The sequence below is a fragment of the Ascaphus truei genome, chromosome 19 (assembly GCF_040206685.1).
Source record: "Ascaphus truei isolate aAscTru1 chromosome 19, aAscTru1.hap1, whole genome shotgun sequence".
Classification (NCBI taxonomy): domain Eukaryota; kingdom Metazoa; phylum Chordata; class Amphibia; order Anura; family Ascaphidae; genus Ascaphus; species Ascaphus truei.
The window spans coordinates 29,879,613-29,906,987 of record NC_134501.1 but is presented as its reverse complement, the minus strand read 5'-3'; the positions used below and the strand labels follow the sequence as shown (position 1 = coordinate 29,906,987).

The following is a 27,375-nucleotide window of genomic DNA, read 5'->3' as shown; positions in this document are numbered from 1 at the left end:
TGATAGCTATACTGGAGGAACATGATGATGCTCTTGCCAGTGCTAATCCAGCAGGAGCTGTTGCCTTTGCGGAGAGCGGAGGAAGAAAGTCAGGGGGACCGGGTCAGGTCGCCCTGTTGGCTCAAGGGGTACCCGTGCTCAAGGGAACCCCAGTTCATCGTTCGCTTGAGGAGCTTGTGGCTAAGGTAACCCTCCTCGGGCCAGAAGCTACTGTTGCAGACAAAATACAGTTGATGCAGTACCTGGAGCATTGCCCGGCAGCTTCCGTGCCCAGCATCCATCGGGACTATACTCAGTACCACTCCCCCAAGATAACTCATCAGAGTTTTGGGAAGTCCCTAGATTGTACCCCGGGGACCGAGATGTTAGCCCGCTTTGTTGAGGGGTATCCAACCTCGACGCCAGCACAAAGGATACAGTTCCTCCAAATAGCAAGGGGTGTTGCGGAAAACTTCTTCAGGGGAAAGGTATTTGTAACCATGTATTATTTGTCATCTTAACACGATGTCCAGAACATACTTGAAAACGAGCGGTAACTCTCAATGTATTATTTCCTGGTAAAACATTTTATAAATAAACTGCTAAGGTAATGAAAGGGTTCAATAGCAGCAACTGGCTTGTTGATGGCAGAGGAGATGGGTGAAGCTTGAAGTTGCCCCAGGGTGGGTGGTTTAGCCTCCCGGGAGGGTTTCGGGAGGAGGTAACCCCTGGGTTTAACCCCTCTCACGAGGCCTAATCACCCACCCCGGGGAAACTACTCCCTTCACCCCCTACCCCCTTTACCACCAGCACCACCACACAGGAATGGGCAAACGTGTTATGAGCCAAAATGTCAAAAAGCACTTTTGCCCATTCAAATATACAAAGCAGTGCAATAAAATACAATACTATATAAAAAAATGAACTAGCTATTTGATCCAATGATTGGCACTGTGGTTAACTACAGATGCAGCGGCCGTTATTCGAACACTTCACGCGGTGTATACTTCGGAATACCCATGTCATGGCGCGTGATTTCTTCCAACCGTACTGCCTTTAGACGCGAGTGCAGAAAATGGCATTTTAGTGTTCTGGTTTTTAAACACCTGAAATTGACACAGTAGCACAATACTGTACACATTACAATTCATTCATTTCATTGCACACAAAGAAACAGAATCCATGAAACACGTGTGCCTGGGGTGATTGGCCGCGTTAATGCCGCATGGAATACAGCAGAGCACACGAAAATGGCAACGTGATTTGTTCGAATAACAGCCGCTGCATCTGTATGCCCTCAATGGGGGCATAGATAATCACATTGGCAACCAATGGGCAACTTACTACCCACCCCCTCTACCCTCAACAACCCCCTCCTCCCCCAAATAAAAACACAGTAATTGGAAAAAGTCCTATTATGCAAATCTGGATAATAGTGCATTTTACCATTAAAAATAAACCATTATCAAGCAACCCTATAGTAAACAAAAGTTGATTGTATTTTAGTTGTGTATTTTTTTTACGGTCACCCACTGGCTGCAAATGTGGATATCTGTGCCCCTGTTGAGGGCATAGATAATCACACTGACAATCAATAAGTTTATTGCGTATTGTTTATTTGAATTTATTGAATTTAAATTTCCTTTTATTGTGTATTTTTTATATTTTCTCAACACAAATGGGCAAAAGCCATATTTGGCTACTAGGACGTTTGCTCATTGTGTATGTGGTTATGGGGGTAGAGTGGGTAACCACTTTATTAGCTTAGTGGTTGTAATGATAATGAAGGTGTTAACGCCTCCCACCACCCTTTACCCTATAATAAACGTTACATTTTAGATTATGTGGAGTGCAGTGTAGTGAATAATTTTGAGTGACTGTACTCTGCAACTCTTCGTCTTTGTTTGTTCACAAAAGTAACACCTCAAATCAGATTTGGCAGAAAACCGGCACAAAAGAGAGTCTGCATGGGGGTCGTTACTCATTACCATAACGACTCAACAGGCGTCTCGAAGGTATGTCTATTGCTAATTTATTTAAATGACCTCAACATGGGCCTGCACACCTTATATACCATCTGTCTTGTATTAGAGTTAGATTAACAGCTGTTCTTCTGATCTCCTCTCAATTATGCACCTACGTATAGAAACCAGGCGCTAATCAGACTCCACTATAAGAATCCGTCCAAAAAAGTGGGGTTTGGCGCTCATAAACAGAGTGTTATACAGTGATAAATAGAATACCAAAATAAAATAATACAATCACTGATGGGTTTAAACAGTGCACTAGTAACTTATATAAGTGAAAGCGCAAATGTGTAAATAAATAAATAAATAAATACAGTGAATTAAAGTGAAAAAAATCACAGCTTAACCCTATGAAGAAAAGGTAAAAATTCTCTTCTAGTCGAATTATACGTGTACCTTTGGGGAACGCAGGTATTACCATATGTGGAATAAAAAAATAATATACATAGTGTAATATGTTCCAAGAATGTATGTGACTTCTAGGTATCAGCAAAATCTGGACTCACACTTTCCCAGATAATAGAGAGCAGTTTCCAGACAGATGTGGCTTGGAATATCCAAAACTTCTAAGCTCAGGTAGGTGGGTAACAGTGATCTCAGTGTGATGTTTCCTCAATAGGACAATGATGACACTTTAGTGCAACACTGTTTGTGCAATAAAGAAATATATTAAAACAAATGGTATTACACTCACATTTGTACAATGTAGCATCGACACGTAGAACTAAAGATGAGTGGCTTGTTTGGCAGCTCCGTTGCTCGTGGTCTGCCTGGCTGCCGGTGTGCGTTGCGTCAATACTGGTAGCGGGCCGCGTCACTTCCGGGTACGATCGATCCCAATTTCGTGGCAGCAAAGGTGCAACTATCAATTCAGGGAGAATGCCAGTGGAGCCTACTCTCATCGGACTCAGACTCTACGCGTTTCGCTTGGCACAGCTTCTGGTGTGACATACTCTAAATCACTGAGTAGATATAGTTACCAATCAGTAGATTGATACATTTATTCCCTTCGTTTTATTTGTATTTTATTTATATATTTGTATTAAGAGTCCAGTTTTGTTATTAAGTTCTTATTAATGTGTTTTTAAATTGTATTTTATCATATTGTATCATGTATTAAAGTCAGTTGTCATTATATTGTATTAGCTGCTAGGCAAGTGTATGATATTTACATGTAGTATTAGTTCCACCCACCAGCCAATTAGAGCTCACTAAAGCAACTAATGAAAATCTTAGAAATTTTCCAACATCCAATCTGTCACGGGACTATAGGAGTGCTCACCACAAACCGGACTGGACCGCGAGGCCGAGGTGGGGATACAGGAAAACCACCGCTCTACAGCCGCGTGAGCGGATCCGGTAAGCAGAGTAGTGTGGATAGCCTGGGTCGGGGCAGGAGAGTGTAGAATCGTAGAGGTACTTGCCAGAGTCGGGGTCGGAGAGATCAAGAGTAGTCGAAGGCCAAAGCCAAGGTCAGGGAGAGGAGAAGGTAGAAGTCCGAAGGGCGAGCCGGGGTTCGAGGGTGCCAGAGGTCGGGAGTCCAGATTCAAGCAAGGGTCTGTAACAGAATACAAAAGCAGACTGCGAAGTGGCTTGTAGCAAGCACAACAAGAGACTGACTATGCTCAGCAATCAGCTCTGGGCTGGTAGCACTAAATACTGATAGGAGCCAATGAGAACTACCATCAGTGAGGTCAGATGAAGGTAGAGCGCTGATAGGCTGAGGCAGGATGCAGGGCAGGTGTGGGAGGAACAAGTACATTGGCGGCAGTGGAGATGGACATAGTGGCGTTCGCGCATGCGCGCAACGCGCGCGACGGAAGAAGAGGCGGGAGCACGCCAGGAAGGAAGGCAGAAGCCGTCGACGCGCGTGGGGTCTGCCCCGGCGGCGCGCATGTGCAGGAGCAGATGGAGGGAGAGAGGAGAGACCACGGGACCGGACGCCGCACGCCCCGGCGGCGGAGGTAAGAGCCGAAGTGGGTGCCGCGGGTGGCGGCCTTACACAATGAGAGCCAAGCAAGGTATATATAGATGTATCTGTAAGACGCTGCAGATATGACTCCTGAAGAAGCTGTGCCAAGCGAAACATGTAGAGTCTGAGTCTGATGAGAGTAGGCTCCACTGGCATTCTCCCGGAATTGATAGTTGCCCGTTCGCCGCCACGAAATTGGGATCGATCGTACATGCAGCTAATGGGTGTCAGCCTACGCCTCTGCTAAATAATCAGTGTGCATCCCTCAGTACAACAAAAGACAAAAATACCCAATGCTACATCCAATATGACAAAATACATAGTTAAATAATTCAATGTTAGTATTCTCATGAGTAAGGGTCATTTAGTTAAACCCTTTGGCCAAAGCGTTATACAGTAAGCCAGCAAGCCACGCCATGGCATAACCATTAACCAGGTCCTAACACTACCTGTGAAAATGCTCAGTTACCTCTGCTGGGGGGAGAATGACCTCAGTGTGTCTGTCCTGCACAGGAAAATAAAAAAAACCTGCTACTAATAAAGTGCACCCTTTTATCTACAAAATGTGCAGTTCCATTTCCTCTTTTATTCTCTTTTTAGAGTTCAAATATTGGATCAACATTTCAAAGATGAGATCACCAATACTACTGTATACCACAGGCTTTGAATCCATTGAAATCTGGCACAGAACCACTTCTTATCGTTACGACACTTAAACCCGTGTTTAAACTCTAAAAGATATAGTATAAAAAAAAGTAAAACCTTTGTTAACAATAAGACACAAACAAGACAGAAATATGACACCAGATAACCCCTTTGACATCTTATTGTGCTCGGTGAATTAATAAAGACATACAATACAATAGTGAAAGAATTAGGAATGTACACGTTTTTATTGCAGTCTTAAGGAACCCTTTGTCTCAACATACATGTAACTCTTTTGTCATTCAATGTTATTGTCCCCCCGCTCGCTTGGTACTGCGCTACGGAATACGTAGGTGCCATACAAATAAAAGATAATATACTATTAACAGCAAGTTATTACAAGGTCAAGCCAAGTTCACTAGACTGTAACGGGACAGAAAAAGGAGGGTCCCTGCTCAACCAAAAGTGTATGATGTATGTATTCTTTCTAGAGAGGTGCTATCAGGGTAAGACACACTGAGTAGTGTGCACCTCCAAGGGTCCTTTCCCCTTTAAGTGTTTTCTACTAGGCTGTAAGCACAGAAATCTGGGTGAGCTGACCGCTTGATAAGTAACTGGCTGCTGTGATACTGTGTCTCGTATGCAGCCTGCAGCCCCTAGTGACACCGTGACTTGGAAGGGGACAGGCACGGGACACGATGAGCTGCTGTAAACGTGCAATTACAGGTGTGCAGATCAGAGCTGGGCACTCCCTTCCCTGCCGGCTGCTCTGGTATAAATAGAGTGGAGCAGGGTGGTGTGTACAGCAGATCTTCGCTTCTCTACTCCCTTGGTCTTTGGATGCTCTGCTGACCATTCCCACTCCCCTGCGCCCCAGACTCACAGTTCCCCCCCCCCCCCCCTTCTTCCCTTCTTTGCCAGTCTCGCATGCCATGGATCTCTCCTCTTCTTTGTCGCTGTGGGCTCACGGGTCGGTCTGGCTTTTCTTTGCCTGTCTGATGTTCTTGAAGTTTTCCAACTCTGACATGGTTCTCACCCCAGCACTGCCGGTGTACTTGGTGCTCCTTGTCCTTCTTCACTGGTTTTGCCATGTGTGTCTTCCGATGGCACTAGGGGTCCTGTTCCTCAGCTCAGCCTGCTGGTACGTCCAGGGTATTGTGTCTCCGAAGAAAATGCTACCAGTGGCTGGGAAGGCAGTTTTCATCACAGGTAAGTAACCTGTGAATAGATTTTTTTAATAGAATCAGCCCAACTTGAAAAGCAAAACCATTTTGAAGGAAGCACCCTATAAATGGTAATATCCTATTCAGAAACTCCACAATTTGGCACATAGAAATAGGTACACTTTATTTGCTACAGTATGCCAATGTGGCATAGAGAACCTTTCAGGCAAGTGACCCCACTGAAGGAGGCACAAAAAACACATCAGATTTACTATATGCAAAAATTATATTATCAAAAAAAATGTGTATTTAATGTATTTAATTGTATGCACAGTACTTATATACACACAATAGACGTGGTGTTACATTCACACCTATCCAGATATTAGCAAATAAGTCATCAACCTTTCAGCCCTTTCATTATCTGGAGCCTCAGCAGCCAAGAGGTACAATACACACAATTTACTTTGATAGGTACAGGACATAATAAAACAGGAACAGCACCTGTTAAATAGCTGCAGTTACAGGGCATGGTTGTTAAGGGTGACAGCGAAACTATTTAGCACTTCTGTTAATGTTAGAATGTATCAGGACAGATGTTATATATAAATGTATATGATTTGGAATATGCACCATGACACTTTAACCAGTGAAAAACTATTGAACTGTTCTGTGTAAACGCATCTCCACGTGGCTTTATATATATTTTAATCAATTGCACATGCGTGGCAGGAGGCATGAGATTGATCCTTCCACACATAGGACCAAATTCATCTAATGACAGGGATACTTGAACCACTACCAAATCCATTACGAGTATATGCTGACTGTTTTGAAGGCTTATTCATTGGGTATATATATAAATTTATGAACAGAGAGAAGTAAAGGTGCCCCAGGCTATTTAGTGAAACCCTTTTTCATGGAATTTGCAAAGCTGCAGAAACTTAAGGCTATTTATCGATTATCTGGGTTAAAAATGCGTAAATATTTTTGTATTAGAATATTGAAAAAAAATGATATTTTTAATCAACTTTTTCAAATAGAATTGGGCAAAACAAGTTATTTTTTTTTACGACGGTTAAGTTCAAATGGGAACTCAAACTTTCATAACTGTGTCACTTTTCCGCCAGCCAAAATTCAATACAAATACAAAAACAAACTACACATGCCCTAATTCTGCGTCTTTTGTGGCCCAAGTCGAGCTAAGTCATTTGCTTAATGCAGCAAGATCAGGGGAAATAAAAACTAAATGTAACAGGCCCACTGGATGATCATTTGTTCGTCATTACTCAGAATCCTTGTCTGCAGCCTGATTAGAAGCAGGGGGTCCCACGAGATGAACTTCTCTATTATCCACTCCTGGGACCCCTTGATTCCAGCATGGCACCTGCCAATAGTAACCTGGAAAGGGGGACATTGTGGCTTCCTATTGGCCCGCGTAACAAGGTAGATTTAAACCTCATTGTTTTGTTTCCCCGGGAGGGAACTGAAACTCTGGCACCTTTACTGGTAACCAGAATGGGCCCCCGGAGTTGAAAATAATGGGGTCCATTCTGAGATCCCCATGATGGGGAGGAGGGAGTCAAAAAGGCAACAAAAAACCTCCACCGTTAGCATTTAGCCAATAAAGAGTATCCCTTGTGAGCACATTCACATGTTGAAAATTGCAAAGCCAGTACAACCAACCTCACACTGATGAGACCCACAAGGTCAAAACAGCTGTCTGTGAGTGGTTTGACTGACTTTGCATCTAATCCCATGATGTGCTTAAAAGTTGTGTGAACAGCAGGCATTTGCTTATAAGGGGTCCATGTAAAAATGGATTTCAGGGAAAAGGTGACACATTGTGTGCTCATTTGCATGTCATTTCCCAGAATCCCTTGCTGCGGTGGGAGCACTGTATATTAGGTGATATATGTATATGACGTGACAAATGAAACCTATATTATTTTTTTGTCCAAAAATTCTTGCCGAGAAAGTTTGCTGAATTAATTTTTGATAGTCAATCATTTTTGTTGGGTCACTGATATTTCTATAATTTTATCGGCTTGTGCCTGGAAAGTCGCATCAAAGTTAATCATTTATTGTGCCCTCACTGTTTTGACTGTATGTAAGCCCCTCTATTGTGTCTGGAGGGTTAGGAGGACTCGACTTCCGTAATAAACTGTTGTGATCCGTAACCTTCTGATATAGATCTGTATATAGCAGGCTGTGAACTTTACCCACTGTTAATTCAAGATAGTTACTTGTAGTAATACCATATGGAGACGTAAATGTGATAGTTAGATGGGCCATTAATGCAAGTCTTTATCTGTATACTTTAAACATAAATTGGTGTAATTTTTAGAATAAATAATTTACCATGTAAAAACTTGTCCCCATCTCCCTCCCCTTCCCCCCTTCTCCTCTCTCCTGTATGTCATTGTCACAAAGCTAATTAAATTGTTAATTTATTTCCGTTTTTAAAGATTGGAAGGGCTGCCCCTTTATACTTGTGATGGTAGGTGTAGATTTGGCTGCTCTTAAATAAAGTTTAAGCCCGCCATTACCCCTACCTGTCAACAATATGATGTGTTTATTTATATATGTACAGTTTATTGTACAAGTCATACATATGTTATTCTTAAAGTATTTAAAACAGTGATGTACAGCTCTGATCAAGAGGGTGGACCTGCAGAGGTTAACTATCTCTTCCAAATGGAGCTGTAATCACATGAGAGTTTGGTATTGTAGGCCTGGACACTGTGATGGGATTTTAGGCCCATTGTTGAGGAACCAGGGAGAGGTCGACCACCTGCTGAGTGGAATTGTTCTGCAAGAAAGCTGTAAGCCCTGGGGCTATACAAGTATTGTATGACTGTGGAGGGGAATTGTGTGGGCATTGTCCTGTATCTGCTTATATCCTGCGGACTATGTTAAGGATAGGAATGACCATATTTGGGCAAGCCATTTGGGCCTTCCTGGCCCACCTTTAACCGCAGTAATCTTATCAACCAGGTCTGGAGCCGTGTGCAGAGACCAGGACTATTGTTCCTATACAGACTAGCTGGCATCTCCCTGATTGGCATAGGGGTATCAATACTCCTTCTCCCCAGCCTCAAGTGCATCATTCTGGACCTGATAGCCTTTGTGAAGGCTGTGTGCTGACAGTGCTGAAAGAGATGATGGAGTCAGCAGAAGGGAACCAAGGAGACCCAGTGCAGGGGTCTAAAGGATCCTGTGGAACAGTTTTGGGCTGAGCTGTTTGGAGTGAAGAAATAGTTTGGACAGCGGCGCAAGTTGGGAATGCGTATCAGGGAATGCTTCCAGACAGAGGTCCCTGCACCTAGGCCTTTATGATGTTCCCCAAGTTGGTTGAATTTGTGTGTGTTTTATGTACTGGAAGTTTGTGGAAACTTTTCCCAGTAAATTAACTTTTGTTCACCTCTGCAGTTCTGTCTAGTGTACTGATCCCTGGTGTAATTGTCCTGGTCTCCCGTGACAATACTGTACATACAGTTGTGTGAAAAAGAAAGTCCACATACATGTGATTGCAGAATGGTGCTCAAAATACTTGGACCTATATCATATATTAAAGGGAGGTGAGCAAAACACTGGGTAATGAATAATAAATGATAATGAAAGTACTAAACCTACAAGGGGGGGCTCTAGAACACCCTGAAGGTGGGGGTACGTGTGCGGAGACACTTCCCCCTCCTCATTGGGTTGGCCCCAGGTAAACGTACTCACAAGTCCCCCATTAGCTCTCTCTAAAGCGTGCAGCTGTATCCAGTTAGGAGAATCCAATGCAGAGTGTGTGCAGCGCACAGCAGAAGAATGAAGGAGAGCAGGTCTGGCAAAAATAAACTCTTTAATGGAAAGCCATAAAATAGGGGGTTGCAACCCTTCTACGCGTTCCGTGCAAGTTGTGCACTTTATCAAGAAGTGTCATACACGATCCACAGAACATTTAAATACAGCTGACTGGCGTTTTGGCGCCAAACCAGTGACGTCACCAATAGAAATAAACCAATACGCATCGCTCCTCTAACATATTCGCTGCACAATCAGGTCTAGGAGGAGCCCCCGTTACATAGCACAGCCAACCCACGGCCCCAGGGAGTTACACTCACCTGTAGCCTATGGCAAACCAAGTCATGCATAATAAGAGACTCTCCGTCCTGTCGGCTCGCGCATGCGCAGACGGACGAGGCTACATCTAATAATCAACTCCCCTCCGTCCTAACAGCTCACGCATGCGTGGATGGATTAAACACTAGCCAGTCAGCTGTATTTAAATGTTCTGTGGATCGTGAATGACACTTCTTGATAAAATGCACAACTTGCACGAAACGCGCAGAAGGGTTGCAACCCTCTATTTTATGGCTTTCCATTAAAGAGTTTATTTTTGCCAGACCTGCTCTCCTTCATTCTTCTGCTGTGCGCTGCACACACTCTGCATTGAAAAAGAAAGTACACCCTCTTTGAATTCCATGGTTTTACATATCAGGACATAATAACAATCATCTGATCCTTAGCAGGTCTTCAAATTAGGTAAATACAACCTCAGATGAACAACAACACATGACATATTACACCGTGTCATGATTTATTTAACAAAAATAAAGCCAAAATGGAGAAGCCATGTGTGAAAAACTAAGTATACCTTATGATTCAATAGCTTGTAGCTATAACTTGAAGTAATCGTTTTCTGTATGACTTTATCAGTCTCTCACATCGTTGGGGAGGAATTTTGGCCCACTCTTCTTTACAACGTTGCTTCAAATCATTGAAGTTTGCAGGCATTAGTTTATGCACAGCTCTCTTAAGGTCCAGTCTCAGCACTTCATTCGGGTTGAGGTCTGGACTTTGACTGGGCCATTGCAACACCTCGATTCTTTTCTTTTTCAGCCATTCTGTTGTAGATTTGTTGGTGTGCTTGGGATCATTGTCCTGTTGCATGACCCAATTTCGGCCAAGCTTTAGCTGTCGGACAGATGGCCTCATATTTGACTCTAGAATACTTTGGTATACAGAGGAGTTCATGGTCGACTCAATGTCTGCAAGGTTCCCAGGTCCTGTGGCTGCAAAACAAGCCCAAATCATCACCCCTCCACCACCATGCTTGACAGTTGGTATGAGGTGTTTGTGCTGATATGCTGTGTTTGGGTTTCGCCAAACGTGGCGCTGTGCATTATGGCCAAACATCTCTACTTTGATCTCGTCTGTCGAAAGGACATTGTTCCAGAAGTCTTGTGGTTTGTTCAGATGCAACATTGCAAACCTAAGCCTTGCTGCCATGTTCTTTTTAGAGAGAAGAGGCTTTCTCCTGGCAACCCATCCAAACAAACCATACTTGTTCAGTCTTTTTCTAATTGTACTGTCATGAACTTTAACATTTAACATGCTAACTGGGGCCTGTCGAGTCTGAGATGTTTTGCAATTTCTCTGAGCATTGCACGGTCTGACCTTGGGGTGAATTTGCTGGGACGTCCACTCCTGGGAAGATTGGCAACTGTCTTGAATGTTTTCCACTTTTGAATAACCTTTCTCATTGTAGAATGATGGACTTTAAATTGTTTGAAAATTGCCTTATAACCCTTCCCAAATTGATGAGCAGCAACAATTGCTTCTCTAAGATCATTGCTGATGTCTTTCCTCCTTGGCATTGTGTTAACACACCTGAATGATCAAGACCAGCAAACTGCTAAAACTTCAGCTTTTAAAGAGGTGGTCACACTTGCTGATGATCAATTAATCAAGGGCATTTGATTAGCAGCACCTGTCTGCTACTTAGCATCTTAATTCCTATGGAAGCAGTAAGGGTGTACTTAGTTTTTCACACATATCTTCTCCATTTTGGCTTTATTTTTGTTAAATAAATCATGACATGGTGTAATATGTCATGTGGTGTTGTTCATCTGAGGTTGTATTTAGCTCATTTTAAGACCTGCTAAGGAACAGATGATTGTTATTATGTCCTGATATGTAAAACCATGGAATTCAAAGAGGGTGTACTTTCTTTTTCACACCACTGTATCTTACTAATAATAATTGTATAATGTCATTTACATTATGCTACAATAATGTGATGTTAAACCTATTCTAATGAGATGTGGAAATGAGTTAGGTTTACATATGATTACCTTTAAACATACATATTAACGCCAGGGAACATCGCGTTCATTCCTGTTTCAGGTAACAGAGCTTTTTGGATCTGGCACATTGCTGTGTATTCCATTCACCCTGCCCTTGCAGACCCACAGATATAGCAAGTCTGAACATCTTCGGCCCGCAGTCGCGGCACCAAGAATTAACACTGCGGGGGTTCCCATTCAGAAGCATTCACCCCCTGCAGCGGGATCGTGGCGGACTTTGTTCCCCATGACGCAGACTTTTACCTGTTCGTCTGCAAACTGGTTCCAAACAAGGGGAAAAAAAAGTCACCCCACCGTAAGTGATCAGCAAAGATCCTGCTTCTAAGGGTTCACTAAATGGCTGCCTTGCACTGACGAGTGATTCGTCTGTGGGTCCCGCACAAAGAAACGCAGCGGCTGCTGTTGAGGTATCTGTTTGTGGTCCCACTTGCTGGTAATATCGGGTAAGGGCTGTGGTTTAAGACTTGATCTCCCCTGAAATTTACGGGAATGCATTGGAGGTGAGTACTCATTGCGTAGTCCCTGCTGTGGACTCTCTGATGAGGCGTTCTTCTGTGGGTCCGATCTCTGATATGCAGTGGGGAAGGACTATCCTAAGATCACATTTTCCACTAAAACTTGTTGGAACGCAATAAGGAATTTGCCCATTGGGATTACCCAGCTATTTGGATACATTCACGGAGCCTAACTGGTTCCTTACCCCATAATAGGACTTCATACAAACTTTGTCATTACAAACACAGTGACTGATACGAGGGAAGTTCTGCTTTGTAGGTACTTTGAGTTCAATGCCACATTGGACAATTTTGTATTTTACACGTAATTCTTGTTTCCTATCATACCCACTCTGTGAGGCTGTGAGTTATTATTTTTATTGATTAAAGTTCTTGGATTGTCCTTTAACACTTTCATTTTTCACTCTTTGGAGCATGCACTTTCTTTTTTGTTATATATATATATATATATATATATATATATATATACTGTACATATATATATACTGTATATATATATATATATATAATATATATATATATATATATATATATATATGTAACGGTATTTCTGGCCCGGCCTGACCCACCCAATCTCACATTGGCCCCTGTGGTCTAACCGGACCCCATTACAGTGTGAATATGCCTGATGGTGCACCTGCTGGCTACAGGACTCCTGAGTCTCCCGCATGATGGTGTGTGGGGAGAACCCGTCTAGACAGGCAGCTGAGGTAGTGTGTTGAGTCTCACCTAGTTCCAGTGCAGCGCCTCCACCTCAACAGGGCCCCTGCGTCCGCATGGGGATGATCCTGTTGAGGAACTCCTCCGTGGTGCTCCTCTCTGTACACTCATTCCACAGATGTACACGAGAGGATTTCTGAATGAACACATCTTTATTGAATGATGTGGGCTAGCTGCCCCTCGCAGTTGAGACTTAGCCTCTCATGATTCTCCTCGCTGCTTCCCTTCAAAGGTGATTCTTTCCTTTAATAGGGATTCCCTATCCCCGCAGGGATCACTATCCTGTGCCAGGTCCCTGACACAGTCTCCTCTGGAGTTACCGCAACTCTTCCTCTCAGCAGAACTCAGGTCTCATACCAAGACTCTCCAGCCACTCCTGCTGGGCTTGAACTAGAACTAAGAACTATACAGCAACTGTACTCGCCTTGAACTCTGACAGAACTAACTCTTGACACAGTGCTGTGCCTTATGTAACTTCTGAGGCTGACACACCTCTGACATCACTAACCATGGAGTCAGAGCATGTGACCAGTCCCATCCATACACAGGGCACCCCACCAGGGTGTGAGGGAAAACCTCCATGATTACTGCTGGCATGCCCACACTTACCAGGCCTTACTGCCAACAGGAGAGATGACTGTAGGCATTTTACATGACCGCTACATTCTCCCCCTGGTGAATCCCATCGTCCTCGCTGGGACCTAAATTTGTACACCTTCTTCCAGGAAGCACTGTAACATAGGACATAATTATGTTAACATTCACATACAAATTTTCAGAATACCATAACAATGACTACAGTACATTCCGCCAAGCCCGCCCCGACCAGCAGCCACGAACCCGCGTAATGTGTTAGTACCCCCTAAAAATAGTGATCTGGGTCAGGTTTTCTCACCTCCCTGTTACCCATTTCCAGGACCGTGACATAGTAATGCCGAGGCGATCCTCTCTCTGGCCTATAGGTCACCCTATGTTTGTGGACATTTCTCCCTATGCTCCACACTCGCATCAGGGTGTCTATCCTTTCCTCCGCCTTCTTACCTACAATGGCGCTCCCCCTATTGACTAAGTACAACTCTATAGTCTCTTGGAGCCACCTTTCCCTATTGTCCTCAATTTCATCCATCAGGGGCTCCGGAACATAGGGATACTCCAACCCGTGGGATTTTTTATACCGGACTATTATAGCCCTCTCCGTCCTACTGACCCTGGTCAGATCAGCATTACCTGCCCTCCCAGGTAACACCCATGATAGGGGCTCATCAGGATCGACTGGATCTGACAGTGTGTCGGGACCCATGGGCGCTATGTCTCTACGCTCCAGCTGGAACCACCTCTTCTGTAATTCCCTGTCCCTCTGCTCGGGTGTGAACTCTCCCTCTTTCCACCAGAAATCTACCACGTCCTCCCGCCGGATGAGGAACCGAGTACGGTCCATCCACGCGGAGTACCCTTCAAATAGCGGGGCCCACCACCGGGTCTCCTTAAATGGGTTAGGCCCTGGTTCCCTGTCGTCGTCAAATGAAAATACCCCTGACGACCTCGTGGATCGCGATGGGAACCACCTCGAGGACCCCGGAGCCTTTACTGCCGGTTGGGGTGCTGTATCTGCCACCCTCAATTCTCCCTGTCCCCTTGAATCGCCCTCCGTAGCGCCACTGCGCTGCCTTTCCCCAGTCCGTCTTCCCTCTCCCCCTGGTGAATTGTCCACGTACTCCAGGCTAGGCGGTGAACCCGGTGACCGTGTGATGGGGGTAGGGGTATTAACTATGGCGGGGGTTTGGGCATAGGGGCACGGAACGGGACCCCACGGGGTTACGACCCACTCCTGGCTGTCCGTAGACTGGTCCAAGGATGATGTCTCACCCTCCTCAGTCCTGAGATCGTCTCTCCAATTTCTGGGCCTTGTAAGTGATCGGGGACCTTCCCCCGATCGCCGAAGCGTCGCTGCTTTTTCTTCATGGGTTCCGCCGTCGCCACCGGAAGTGAAGTCCTCCCCGGAACCGGAAGCGTCGCCATCTTGCGTGGGACCCCCATGCGGGATCTCTTCTTCCACGACGACATCCGGTTGCTCCACCGTCGCCGCCGGAAGTGATGCCGCCACTCCACGTGCGCTCGGGGCCTGGCGCGGCCCTTCCAGCGCTTCGCCGTCTGTTGTGACCAGGTAAGAGATAGGGCTTTTTGGCTTACCCGTCCGCAGGGGTGTAGGTGTCTCTCTCCCGTCTCCGCCAGGTCCTGGGATGGCGGGACTCCGTCGGTCGGGTCGCCGATCTGCGGGGGACGTCCTGCCACTCACCCCACGGGGTGTCGTTCTCCCGGTCTGCCTTTTCAGCTCCGTTTTTACTACCGCCAGCTCACGGAGGTCCTCATCTGAGTAATCCCCTCGCCCGGACTTAGGGGTCTCCGAGCGGGGTGACAGTCTCTTTTCCCCGAACGCGGGGGTTGGTTCAGCCGCCTCAATCGCCAGTGACCCAGCCGACTTGACCGGCTCCAGTCCCTTGTTTCCGGGACTCGCGCGGTTGCTCCATAGCGCACCCGGGGACTCGGCGGAGCGCCTTGTCACGTCCACCGGGGGGTCAGCAGGCTGTATAGGAATGAATGTGGGCATAGGCCACAGGTACAAAGTCCCGCAATGAGGGCAACGTGCCGCTGTATTGACCGTGCCTCCGGGCAGCCCGCATTGTAGGCAGAGCCCGACCACCGTCTCGGTGCCAGCCACCCGTACCACCAGTAGCCCGCCGGGTACTGAGTAGGGCTGGGTGGAGACCATCGTGCCCACAGTGGAGGAGCAGGCCATTCTTTGTACAGGAGCCACTTCCTGTACAGGTCTCTCCTTCTCAGTGGTTCCTCGCAACTGACTGATGGAAGTTGCTGGATCCGCCACTCCCTGCTTCGGCTCCTCCCTTCTCTGACAGAGCTGAAACCCGCCCCCAGGGGTTGCAATTATGGGCGGGTCCCACAGGGGAATATCATGCCCCTTAATTAAGGCCGCACCTCTCTCAGTCCTGGTGGGCGCGGTTAGCGTTTTCGCGCCAGTCTCCTCCTCAGAGCTGAGGTCCTTTCCCGCGGCTAGCTCCCGCCTTTTTCTTGCAGCCGCTTTTTGTGCAAGATATCCCTCTTTCTTGCACTTGCCTTCCGCGGCCGGAACTACTTTCTGTAGTGGCGCCGTCTGGATATCAGTCCCTGGGCCCAGTGGGTGCATTCCCACAGGCCATAGTTGAAAGTCACTCCCCCTGGTAGAAATCAGGGGAGGGTCCCATAGACTAAGCGGTTGACTCAGCACAGGGGCTGAGTTAGTCACTGTCCATCCCGGCGCAGCCATAGCTTTCGCGCCATGCCCCCCATCAGGGCGGGGCTCTGCTGTTCGCGCCATTCCCGGCCAGCTCTTTGCAAGTCCTGCATCAGCCATTTTTTCTGCGACTGGCCCATGCGGTTTCCCTAGCAAGCGGGAACCGCCATTTTGATTGACTTTTACGCCCAAAAAGTCCATTTGTTTGCTCTCCTCGCGGGGTTCTCCCCCAATTATTACAATTTCCTCACACTCTTCAAGGGTGGCCCCTCGCTGTCCCAGACAGGATAAAAACGGGGCAGCCACGGCCTTCGCTCCGCTGCAGAGCAGATTGGTCAATGATAACTCGGCGACAGTCTGCTCTTCAGTGGGTTGCACGCCACGGGTGCCCTCCCCACCAGCCTCTGGTCGCCATTTTATGTTCTCCGCACCACGCGGATCCTCCATCTTCTCGTAGCAGTTGTCGTACATGGGGCTCCGCTCTGCGGGGCAGCCTCCACATCAGTACAATAAAGATGTTCAGATGCACCACCACATGTGTACCCGAACTAGGCTTGACTCAATGTGCACTACCTCAGGCTAGGCTCACTCTCTCAGTGTCTGCTGTGACTCCTTCCTCCCAGTCTGTGCTCCCTACGGTGAGTGTCTGGAATGGGCTAGGTACTCTGGCTTCTGCCATGCAGTACTTGGGGCGTCTACCTGTCTTGGTCAGCCTAGCGCAGACCCTCTCCAGGACTCCTGACCATGTTAACAGGCTATCCCTTCTGGCATCCTACCAACTAGCACTGCCTCAAGGTGACTCGGTCAGCTATAGCCCGGCTCCAGACCCCTCACTCCTTTCAGGCCCCTAGGTTGTCCCTGCGAACTGACAATATCCCGTCAGCCCCCTGACCACCCCTAGGTCCGTCCCTACGCAGCACAAAGTGGCAGCAGACACTCTCCCTGTTTCCTAGTGTGCCTAGCTAGAGCCTGTCCTGTTGACAGATCTGATCTCAGCAGCTCGCCTCCAAATGTAACGGTGTTTCTGGCCCGGCCTGACCCACCCAATCTCACATTGGCCCCTGTGGTCTAACCGGACCCCATTACAGTGTGAATATGCCTGATGGTGCACCTGCTGGCTACAGGACTCCTGAGTCTCCCACATGATGGTGTGTGGGGAGAACCCGTCTAGACAGGCAGCTGAGGTAGTGTGTTGAGTCTCACCTAGTTCCAGTGCAGCGCCTCCACCTCAACAGGGCCCCTGCGTCCGCATGGGGATGATCCTGTTGAGGAACTCCTCCGTGGTGCTCCTCTCTGTACACTCATTCCACAGATGTACACGAGAGGATTTCTGAATGAACACATCTTTATTGAATGATGTGGGCTAGCTGCCCCTCGCAGTTGAGACTTAGCCTCTCATGATTCTCCTCGCTGCTTCCCTTCAAAGGTGATTCTTTCCTTTAATAGGGATTCCCTATCCCCGCAGGGATCACTATCCTGTGCCAGGTCCCTGGACACAGTCTCCTCTGGAGTTACCGCAACTCTTCCTCTCAGCAGAACTCAGGTCTCATACCAAGACTCTCCAGCCACTCCTGCTGGGCTTGAACTAGAACTAAGAACTATACAGCAACTGTACTCGCCTTGAACTCTGACAGAACTAACTCTTGACACAGTGCTGTGCCTTATGTAACTTCTGAGGCTGACACACCTCTGACATCACTAACCATGGAGTCAGAGCATGTGACCAGTCCCATCCATACACAGGGCACCCCACCAGGGTGTGAGGGAAAACCTCCATGATTACTGCTGGCATGCCCACACTTACCAGGCCTTACTGCCAACAGGAGAGATGACTGTAGGCATTTTACATGACCGCTACATATATATATATATATATATATGTACAGTATATATAATATATATTGAAACACCTTTTTTGTTTCGCTATGCTGATATGCATGTGACTCAACAGGAAGGCTTAATATTAAGTGTACAGTATTACTCAATAGCGGACACGCTGTAATTCATTGGCAGTGCTTATAGTTAAGCAACAAAGCAGCAATTACTGTTCATTTACATATTAAGAACATACTTTTCAGAGTCATGAGATGTGAAAATGCTACACAATTGGCAGTGAAGCATTAATAGGCTCTCAGGGATACACTTTTTTTTAAATAGCCAAAGTTTAAAATGCTAATTCTTCTTGTTAAAACATCACATTAACTAAGTATTCCTTTGCTACTTCACCATGGTGGCCATATTTAAGTGGTTCAGGAAAACATGATTTTACAGCAGTATAGCCACGGACAGGGGGGAGTGCAGAGACATCTGCCCTGGGCCCAGGGTCCAAAACCAGAAGTTAGGCCTCTGCCGGAAGAGGGACACATCTTCTGCATTCGGGTGCCTTGGCCGGCCTCTACCTACCTGTCAGGTAGGGCCCGGACGGAGACCACACCCCCTGCTCCGCAGGTATGGAAAAAGGAAGCCGGTTTAAGCTCAAGGGCAAGCACTGAATGTTACAACAGGGCAGTAACAAGTTTTGAATTTATGATCGGGTATCAACTTAGAGGATAAGGTCACTTTTTATCTGGTGTAAAAATAACAATTGCAAAATAAGTTGAATATTGGAGGGACAAGATGAGCATGTATAGGATATATGAATGACAGATATCATGTGTCACGTACGGCACTCAGCTAGCCCGCGACTTGCATACAGGACAAGGGTTAATACTCACACCCGTAAGCTTTCCCACTTTTCACCTCCACAAAGGTCCATCAAATGGACAATTTCTCCTCTACAGGATCCAGGATCAATACACAACCCGCAGGCTGCCCCACCCTTCACCTCCGCACAGGTCCCTCAAATGAGTTGTATCTCTCCTCATCCCAATATACCACTGCCACGAACAGCACACAAATGATCACATGACTTAGATATGTGTAGCCCAGCTCCCCGCTCACCTCTGTGGCGTGTAGGGAAGGCTGCATGGTGATCGGATCGCCTGAGCACCCGGCGACAGGGGACCGCCCTCTTAAGTATTTTGCGCATGCGCAGTGAATGGTTGCGCATGCGCAGTAGGTCAGTGGCGGCTGTGACGGTAGGGGGATAACCAGGCTCTCAAAGGTTAAGCCTGTTTGGTTACTCCTAATCCGTAATAAGGGTTCAAGAAGAGTCAGCTCTTGAACCCAGTACTGTGTAATGCATAAAATGTATTGTGCGATAATAAAGTATTTGATGTGTTTTTACCTTTCCAGGAGTGCCAGAAAGTAGAGATTGCTGTATGAGGGTTTTGCGGAGAAAATGCTGTCAGAATGTGCCTAGCTAGTAAGGGTCCAGAGTTGCTGGTTCCCCTAAAAATGTAACCAGGAGTCAGGTCTAATTCCTGGATACATGTAGGCACATGTCCCAGCAGTATCTCCCCTTGAAAACGCTTTCGCGCCTCACCACTAGAGGTTCCCTGCTTCAGCACAGACTAGAAAGGTAAAAGGGGCATAGGGATGTGAGGTGTCCCTTAAACAGTCAAGGGGTTCCTAGGTTGATGAGGATACCCAGTAAATGTCCAGGTCACCCAGAACCGGTATAGGGATTCTGAGGTGCTACAACCGTACATATAAGGTTGTGAGGGGATTCTTAGAATCCATACTAAGTCTATGCAACAGTGTGTGGGGCATATGACTAGTGAAAAATAAAGTGCAGATTTTTATTCTATTTCCCATACCAGGAAGACTTGGGTTTTTAAAGTGTATATTTTATTAACCAAGTGTGTTAAGTACATATATGTGTGTGCACAGTAAAATGAGGCACAAGGATGAAAAGTATCCATGTAGCTGAGGGAATCCCTAGATTAAGGGGGGAACCCCAGTTAGTGGCAAGGTGTCCCAGAACCTGTATTGAGTTTGTGGTCTATGGAAGTCCCCTGTAAAGTATAGAAAAACCTGACCAGTTTAGGGGCTTTCGGGGTTCCCTGTGTCGTATAAACTCCAGAGTTTGGTAGTGTAAGCTTTAGGTGGGTTATTGGGCTGAAAATGTATTCCTTTTGTTTACAGGAGTTCAGGGGGCCCAGCTACAGGTGGTTCCCTGATTCTCTCCGGTGTGCAGGAACTATTTGTGGGTTCACTGGGTGAATTACATTGGGGCTGCACTGTGTCCCCCAGACTCCTGGTTTTCGAGACCAGATATCCCCAACTAATGTCCCACACGTATATAAGGTTCCCCAAGGTTTATACTTTATTAAAGGATGGTTCATAGGGTGTTATCCTGTATGTATAAAAATCCATGCAATCAGCCTAAGCATTTGCATAAGAGGCATGATGTCTGCCTAGCCATCTGGCCTCAAAGGGGACCTAGGATGTCAAGAGGTGTCAGGCCATTTGGTAGCAAGGAGGGGCAGAGGAAAAGGCCCCAACAGCCATGTTGGTTCTATCAGACTCTGCCGAGCCTTCCCTGCAGATAGCCATGCCCCTTTCTCTGACATCATCAGCCAGATGAGCCCTGCTCTGATTGGGTGCTGAGAATGTTCTCACGTTTCTGATATGGGTAGTTTCTGTGAATGAAACTCAGAAGTATTATAAACTCCTGCGCCAATCAGATTTTGAGTTCTCCAAGATTCTAAGCAACAAGGGAATTCCAGCCCTCTGGAGAGGGGGGGGGGGGGGATGGCGCCTGGAACTTCAAGCGGATTTCAGTTACATGACGTGGCAGGCTAAAATCTCAGTCAGGGGAGAATCCTTTGGTAGATTCCGTGCACCTAGGAGAGTATAGTTTTTTACCCCAGTTCCCAAGCAAGTGTGTCTTTTCTTATGTAGTTTGTGTAACATTGTGTGTTTGCCTTTTCCTGTTAAGAAATTTACAATTTATTTCATTAACTTGTTTGACTCAATGTATGATCCAGATAAAAAGATGTAAATTGCCTGGTCTCCTGTGACAGCAGCCATTTTAGGAACGGCTCCACAAGGGACTACATGCCCCAGGAGCCTCCATGAGTAGGGAGATAGATAGGTAGATAGGATGGCGCGAAACAGAGCGCACCAGTCGTGAGAGGGACAGCGAGGGAGAAGGTAGTGTCCGAGTGCCAGTGGCTCCAGGACTAGGCCAGAATCCCCCACAGGTCCCAGTTAGGCCCAGAGCCCCATTAGCACAGTATTGTAGGGAAGGCCCTAAGATGGGGACGCTCCCCTTTATCTGTTATAGAGAGAGTACTGCTGCGCCGGTGACCAGATGGCCACGCAGTGCCCTGCGGTCTGGGACCAGGCCATAGGCCATTGACTCTAACGGTGAGACACTCCAGCTGGAGCTCACCACACGTGGTGTACTGGATAAGGCAGAGGGGGATTTGCAGGCCCCATGTCGTGGGACCTGACTGATCCTTTACCAGACGGTGACATCTTACATATCACGATCCACTTACCTGTTGGAGTAAGCTGTCAGACGGTCTTCTGTCACTGCTGGTTTATATCCTACTTCTTGTAAGCAGGTTCTTCGTAAGAGCCAAAATCTATCCTTTAATTTCACACTGTCATGGCTGTATTGCACTAGAATTTTCTCTTTTATATTTTGGGGTGTTCCGGATATATGCTCCCTTCAATAGTTGGACGCATCTACTTGTTATAGGGAATTTGTACCATTCCCTCTGGAGGTTGAGATTTTTGTCTATATTCTTCTTACACATATTCTATTAGATCACTCACCATTTTTCACTTGTATTTAGTGTCTTAAGCGCCGTTCTAAATCACTTGGGTTCACTTATTATCATACTTGCCCAGACTTAAATACAATTCTTTCCCATTGAACACAACTTAAACCCAGCCCCTGTCGTAAATCAGTTATGAGATTGATAGTTTTATGACAGAGGAAAACACCTCCCACCAAATGATGTTTTAAACTTATTTTCCCTATCTAAATGTTCTCACAACTTCACTTCTGTAATACTTACACACGTGAGACACATCATTACATTCAGGCACTCATGACGGACACAATGAGACTAAATATAACAGTGTAATCCTAAAATTAAGAGATATTAATATCTGTCTCTTAGTACCTGCTAGGCCTGACGTATCTGTAATCATTATGTGCGACTCGGTTCCACGAATACACACATGTAATTTTTAGCATGTTCAACCGAGGACATCACATGATATTTAATAAGGTCCCTCTTGATTTGATACCTTCTTTAGCCATGCCCCTTGCCATCCATACACCCCCTGCCGAGAAATTCATTGAAGCTCGGTCTCCTGTGTACAGAAATTTGTCACAGGGGCTATATTTTACACCTAAGTCTCCAGACGTTGCCCTTATCAGGACTCTACAAGCCATATACACTAGGCCTGCAAAAAGGTGTTAACATACAATAAAGCCACTCTTGTACTTTTCACACCCAACTTCAATCAAGCCCTTTTGAAGCCCCCACAGATTCCTGACAAGACAAACCACAAATTTTGTATTTTAAACTCAAACTGTAGCTCATTAAGCCCTTAAGCACCAGAGGGATTAAAATACCTAATATCTCATGACATTATCATGACATCATGTATCACACAACTTCTCCTAGAAGTAGGATACACATAAACTAAAATATAAACAACCAAAATACATATAAATGCTGATGGCAAGTCTTCTATGGACTTTAATACACCTGTATCGCTCCCTGTATTGTATAGCTAAGTGTTTTTGGATGTACTGTATATAAGTCAACAGGTACTCTTTCAAATAGTGCTTCACTCTTTTTGCGAAATGTTTTGTGCAAAGATAAGGTTCCATTTCAATCATTCAATCCATTTCAATCATTTGCAACCATTTCAGACATATTTAACCACTGGGAAGGTCTGTTCCCTTAAAAATACAACAGCGTCTTTCGTATGATGTGTATGGGGAGTCCAAAAGACAGAACATCCCATAGGCAGGGTGGACTACTGGGTTGTTAGTGTTATCCCAATGGGAACTCTTTGTTCCATGGATTGTTTTGGAGTTGTAGCCTCACCTGTTGTACAGCGAGTTCTGCCAACTTTTCCCTCCCGCGGTTGACTGATCTTAAAATGAATGAGTTGGCAGCTGTTACTACAGGAGTAACCTGCATGGCTAGAGACTCATATCCATAACCATGATAAGTCCTGTGTCCTGCTGCTCGTACAGACATATATAACTTACAGAACTAAAAGATCCAGTCCTGATAAGAGACCAATTAAGTCTGCGGATACATTTGTAAGGATGAGAAAAACCTGTTTCATTTGATTGAGAATCCAATATGATGTATAAAGGTGTAGACCCAGCCGGAGTTTGTGGAGGGCTATATTGATGTGGCTTGCAGGCTTATAATGCTTTGGCCAAAGGGTTTAACTAAATTACCCTTTTTCAAGAGAATATATAGGTATTTCACTGAATATTTTTGTCATATTGGATGTAGCTTTGGACATCTCTGTCTTTTGTTGTATACATTTGGCCACGCCCAGTAGCACTCCTTTTGACACTTTTATATACACATATATATTATGTGGTATGTTTTGGGGCTTCTGTAGCTTGCTTGGATTCTGTGTGGAGGGCTATATTTACTTAGCAGTGCTACCAGGATTGTAAAAGTAGGGGAGCGCTGGACCCTGAATTGTGGTCTGATAGGAAGTAGATTGCGACTTCCATGATCTTCCAAGCTCCCTCTGCTGGGAGAAATGAAAGAAGCTCCGCCCTTTAATCTCCGATCATCAGACACCTTATTCCTCCTCCCAGCTGAACAAGCTTTCAGCATTCATGCAACTGAATAGGCTATAGGGTTTCTTCATGCACTGACGGTGTCTTGTTAAGGTGTAACACTACTTAGTAAATATGGGCTTTGTGCTGAGTAGAGTCTTCCACACACTGGGTGCCCACCCTTTTCATAATGGGTCCCCTGACAAGTGAAGAAGCATAACATATTCAGTGGGAATTGTGTCTTTATAATGGGCAGTAATGGCTGACCTTACTATGTCTAAGCCGTCTTTATGGGGTATAATGGTGTATAGGCTTGATACATCTAGACTAACTAATATGTGATCTACTCCACTAAGTGGGATCTTACTTAGCTTGGTTAGACAGTGTATGGTTTTAATTTAAAATGTCATTTTCCTACTGGATTCCAGTGTTCCGTATTATAAAAAATTAAATATGGCAACACTATCCTATAACCACTCCGTAGTCCCTATAACTCCTCCTCTAACTCCTCCTTTAAACCCTCCCTAACTGCTTCCCTAACTCCTCCTATAATCGCTCCCTGTACCTCATCCCTGAACTGCTCCTATAACCGCGCTCTATAACTCCTCCCCTAACTGGTCCAATAACGACTCACAAATTGCTCACTAACACAAATCGAACAAAGATGACCCATAGCACCTTGACAAGAGCAAAAAAAGCTGTATGGTGCTCTAACACAGACCCAACCAGCTGCTGGGTTTCCTAAGATATAATAGCCATGGTTCCATTCCTTGAAGTATCCCACACTATGATAGACCATCTATAGAATATTACACCACATCCAATACATCAATAAACCGGAAGAGTAACACCTCTTGATTGGTGAATATCAATTTTTTCCAGTAGTGCTTCATCTCTCCCTCGTCGAACCCATAGCACCTTGATACATTGATGCAAAAGGTCACAACATGAGTGTCTACTCAGTATCATAATATCCATTTATAACCCTTGATACATATCCCACCCCAAATTACTTTGACGTTCTTTATGACTGTGACGAGTTACACCAACTGTATAAGTGGTTCTACTTTCTTCTACATGTCTCCCCTGCTTTGTGTCTTTCCAGGCTGTGATTCTGGATTTGGGAAGGCTGCAGCCCACAGGCTGGACTCCATGGGCTTCAAAGTGATTGCCAGCGTGTTGAACCTTGAAAGCCCAGGGGCCAGGGATCTTCAGAAGCAGTGTTCAGAAAGACTTAGAATCATCCAGATGGACCTCACAAAGCCAGGAGATATCCAGAAAGCTCAGCAGATAACAATGATAGAGACAGCTGAAACTGGTTTGTAGAGATACCCCACACCCTAAATACAATGTACAGATGCACTGTAGCTTGTTGTGATATACCCTTGTAGAAACACATATCCCCATACTGTCTCTGTAAGCTGTCCCTACTACCATGTAGATTGCATGCTCTTCGGGGCAGGGTCTCCTTTTCCTAATGTCTTTTTTAATGTATGATGCGCTTATTCCTATTTTGTTACATGTGTTACAGCCATAAAGCACTATCTATATAGATGGAACAGTATAAATAAAGATATACATACATATACCGCAAATAGAGATGTGCAAACTTTTTGCCCATGTTTGCCCATTTTGCCTTTTTTTTGCCCAAGAAAAACGTGCAATTTTAAAAGTCCACAAGCAATTTGTCCATGAAAAGACAAACTAAATTTCATTGCCTCAAATAAGTTTTATTGTGAGAGAGAAAACTCTTGATGTTTGAATATAGATTCGCTGGTGAAATTTGCCTATCTCAATAGAACTCAGACAAGTTCCAGCAATATTTCCAGAACTTTGGGACACAAAAGTTTAAGGGAATTTCTGTGTAGTTGAGAACTTTTTGAAAAGTATGAGTGAATCTGAGTAAGTTTGCGTATCTTAGATAGTGAAAAGAGGTCCACGTAGCTGAACTGAGCTATTTCCAGTTACGGGGATTCCCTGGTTCCAGAGATAATTACCAGTAAAGATACCAGTATCACTTCCTGGTATTTTAATCCCCAGCTTCCTGTGGGCCTATAGGAAACCACAGCAAATAACGTTGCGGCTTCCAAATTTGTCTGCTTTACACTGGAGATCAGCCATTTTGTTTCCCCTGGAGAGAACACGATGCTGTAATGGGCTTGTGGTAAAAATAAAAAAAGTCATCTGCAAATCGTAGTTGATTCAAATATTCACTGTTGATTTTGATTCCTTTTTTCTCCAATCTAATGTCTTGAACAATTATTAAAGTGATGCAGTTAAAAGCTTTGGTGACATGGTGTCGCCCTGCTGCACTCCCTTGCTGGTCCTTATCTTGCTTTTATCTTCTTGTAATCTAATGGTTCATGTGGCATTCGCATACATGTTATTTAGAATATCAATGTGCGCTTCTTCAACATTGTTTCTTCTTAATGCATCTAGAGCTGCCAAGGTGTAGACAGAATCTAATGCTTTTTGAGAACTACAAGTCCTAAATTGAGTGGTAGATCGTCTTCATTACTTCAGGAAATAACTCTTGGACAACTTGGATATGGTTCATTGTGTTGTATCCACTATGAAATCCTGCACGTTCTTTAGATTGGGAAAAGTCCAGGGTCTTTTGTAGCCAATTAGTGAATATCTACGTTAAACATTGTGATTGGAAGTAGACTGATTGGTCTGTAGTTCTTGAGGTCTTCCTTAGTCTCCTTTCTTGTGGATGAGGCATAACTGGCATTACTCCATTGCTCTGGAATTCCCCTGTTCTTTAAGCAGCATGTAAAGAGTTTTGAAAGGATTTTTTCTACTTCTTTCCCAGGTTCTTTGAAGAGTTCAGTTGTTATTCCATCTTCCACAGGAGACTTCCCATTCTTCATGGGTTTTATTGCTTTTGCCACTTTTTCTGGAAGGATGCATGGTACATCATTGGCGGTTTCTTCTCGCTTGTCCTCTGATGAATTATTATGTTATATGTGTTCACATACAATTAGAGATGAGCGAATTAATGGGAAGATTTGGATCCGCAGCGAATTGGCCGGTTCCTTTGGTCCGCAGATTTCAGCGGATCAATCTCAAAAAGGGGGTCGATTGGCGTTTTGAGTATTTTTTATTATTATTGCCAATACATTCCGCGCTGACGGATTTGTAGAACCCAATCCGCAGATTCAGCAATCCGTTGACGGATTTTTAAGAATCCACCAACGAGTTGGTGAATCCGCGGATTAGATTCTACAAATCCATCAACAAATTGTATTCAATGGCAATTTTTGAT

The 27,375-nt window shown here is 45.3% G+C and overlaps 1 protein-coding gene across 1 annotated transcript in view; it reads left to right on the top strand.

The window, feature by feature from the left end:
* The first annotated feature begins 5,420 nt into the window (after positions 1-5,420).
* The window catches only part of LOC142470117 (11-beta-hydroxysteroid dehydrogenase type 2-like), a 35,748-nt gene continuing 13,793 nt past the window's right edge, over positions 5,421-27,375 (top strand). The window contains exons 1-2 of the mRNA XM_075577059.1: positions 5,421-5,832; positions 25,213-25,425. Coding sequence (XP_075433174.1) covers positions 5,556-5,832; positions 25,213-25,425 — 490 coding nt within the window. The 5' untranslated portion in view covers positions 5,421-5,555. The remainder of the gene's footprint in view (positions 5,833-25,212; positions 25,426-27,375) is intronic.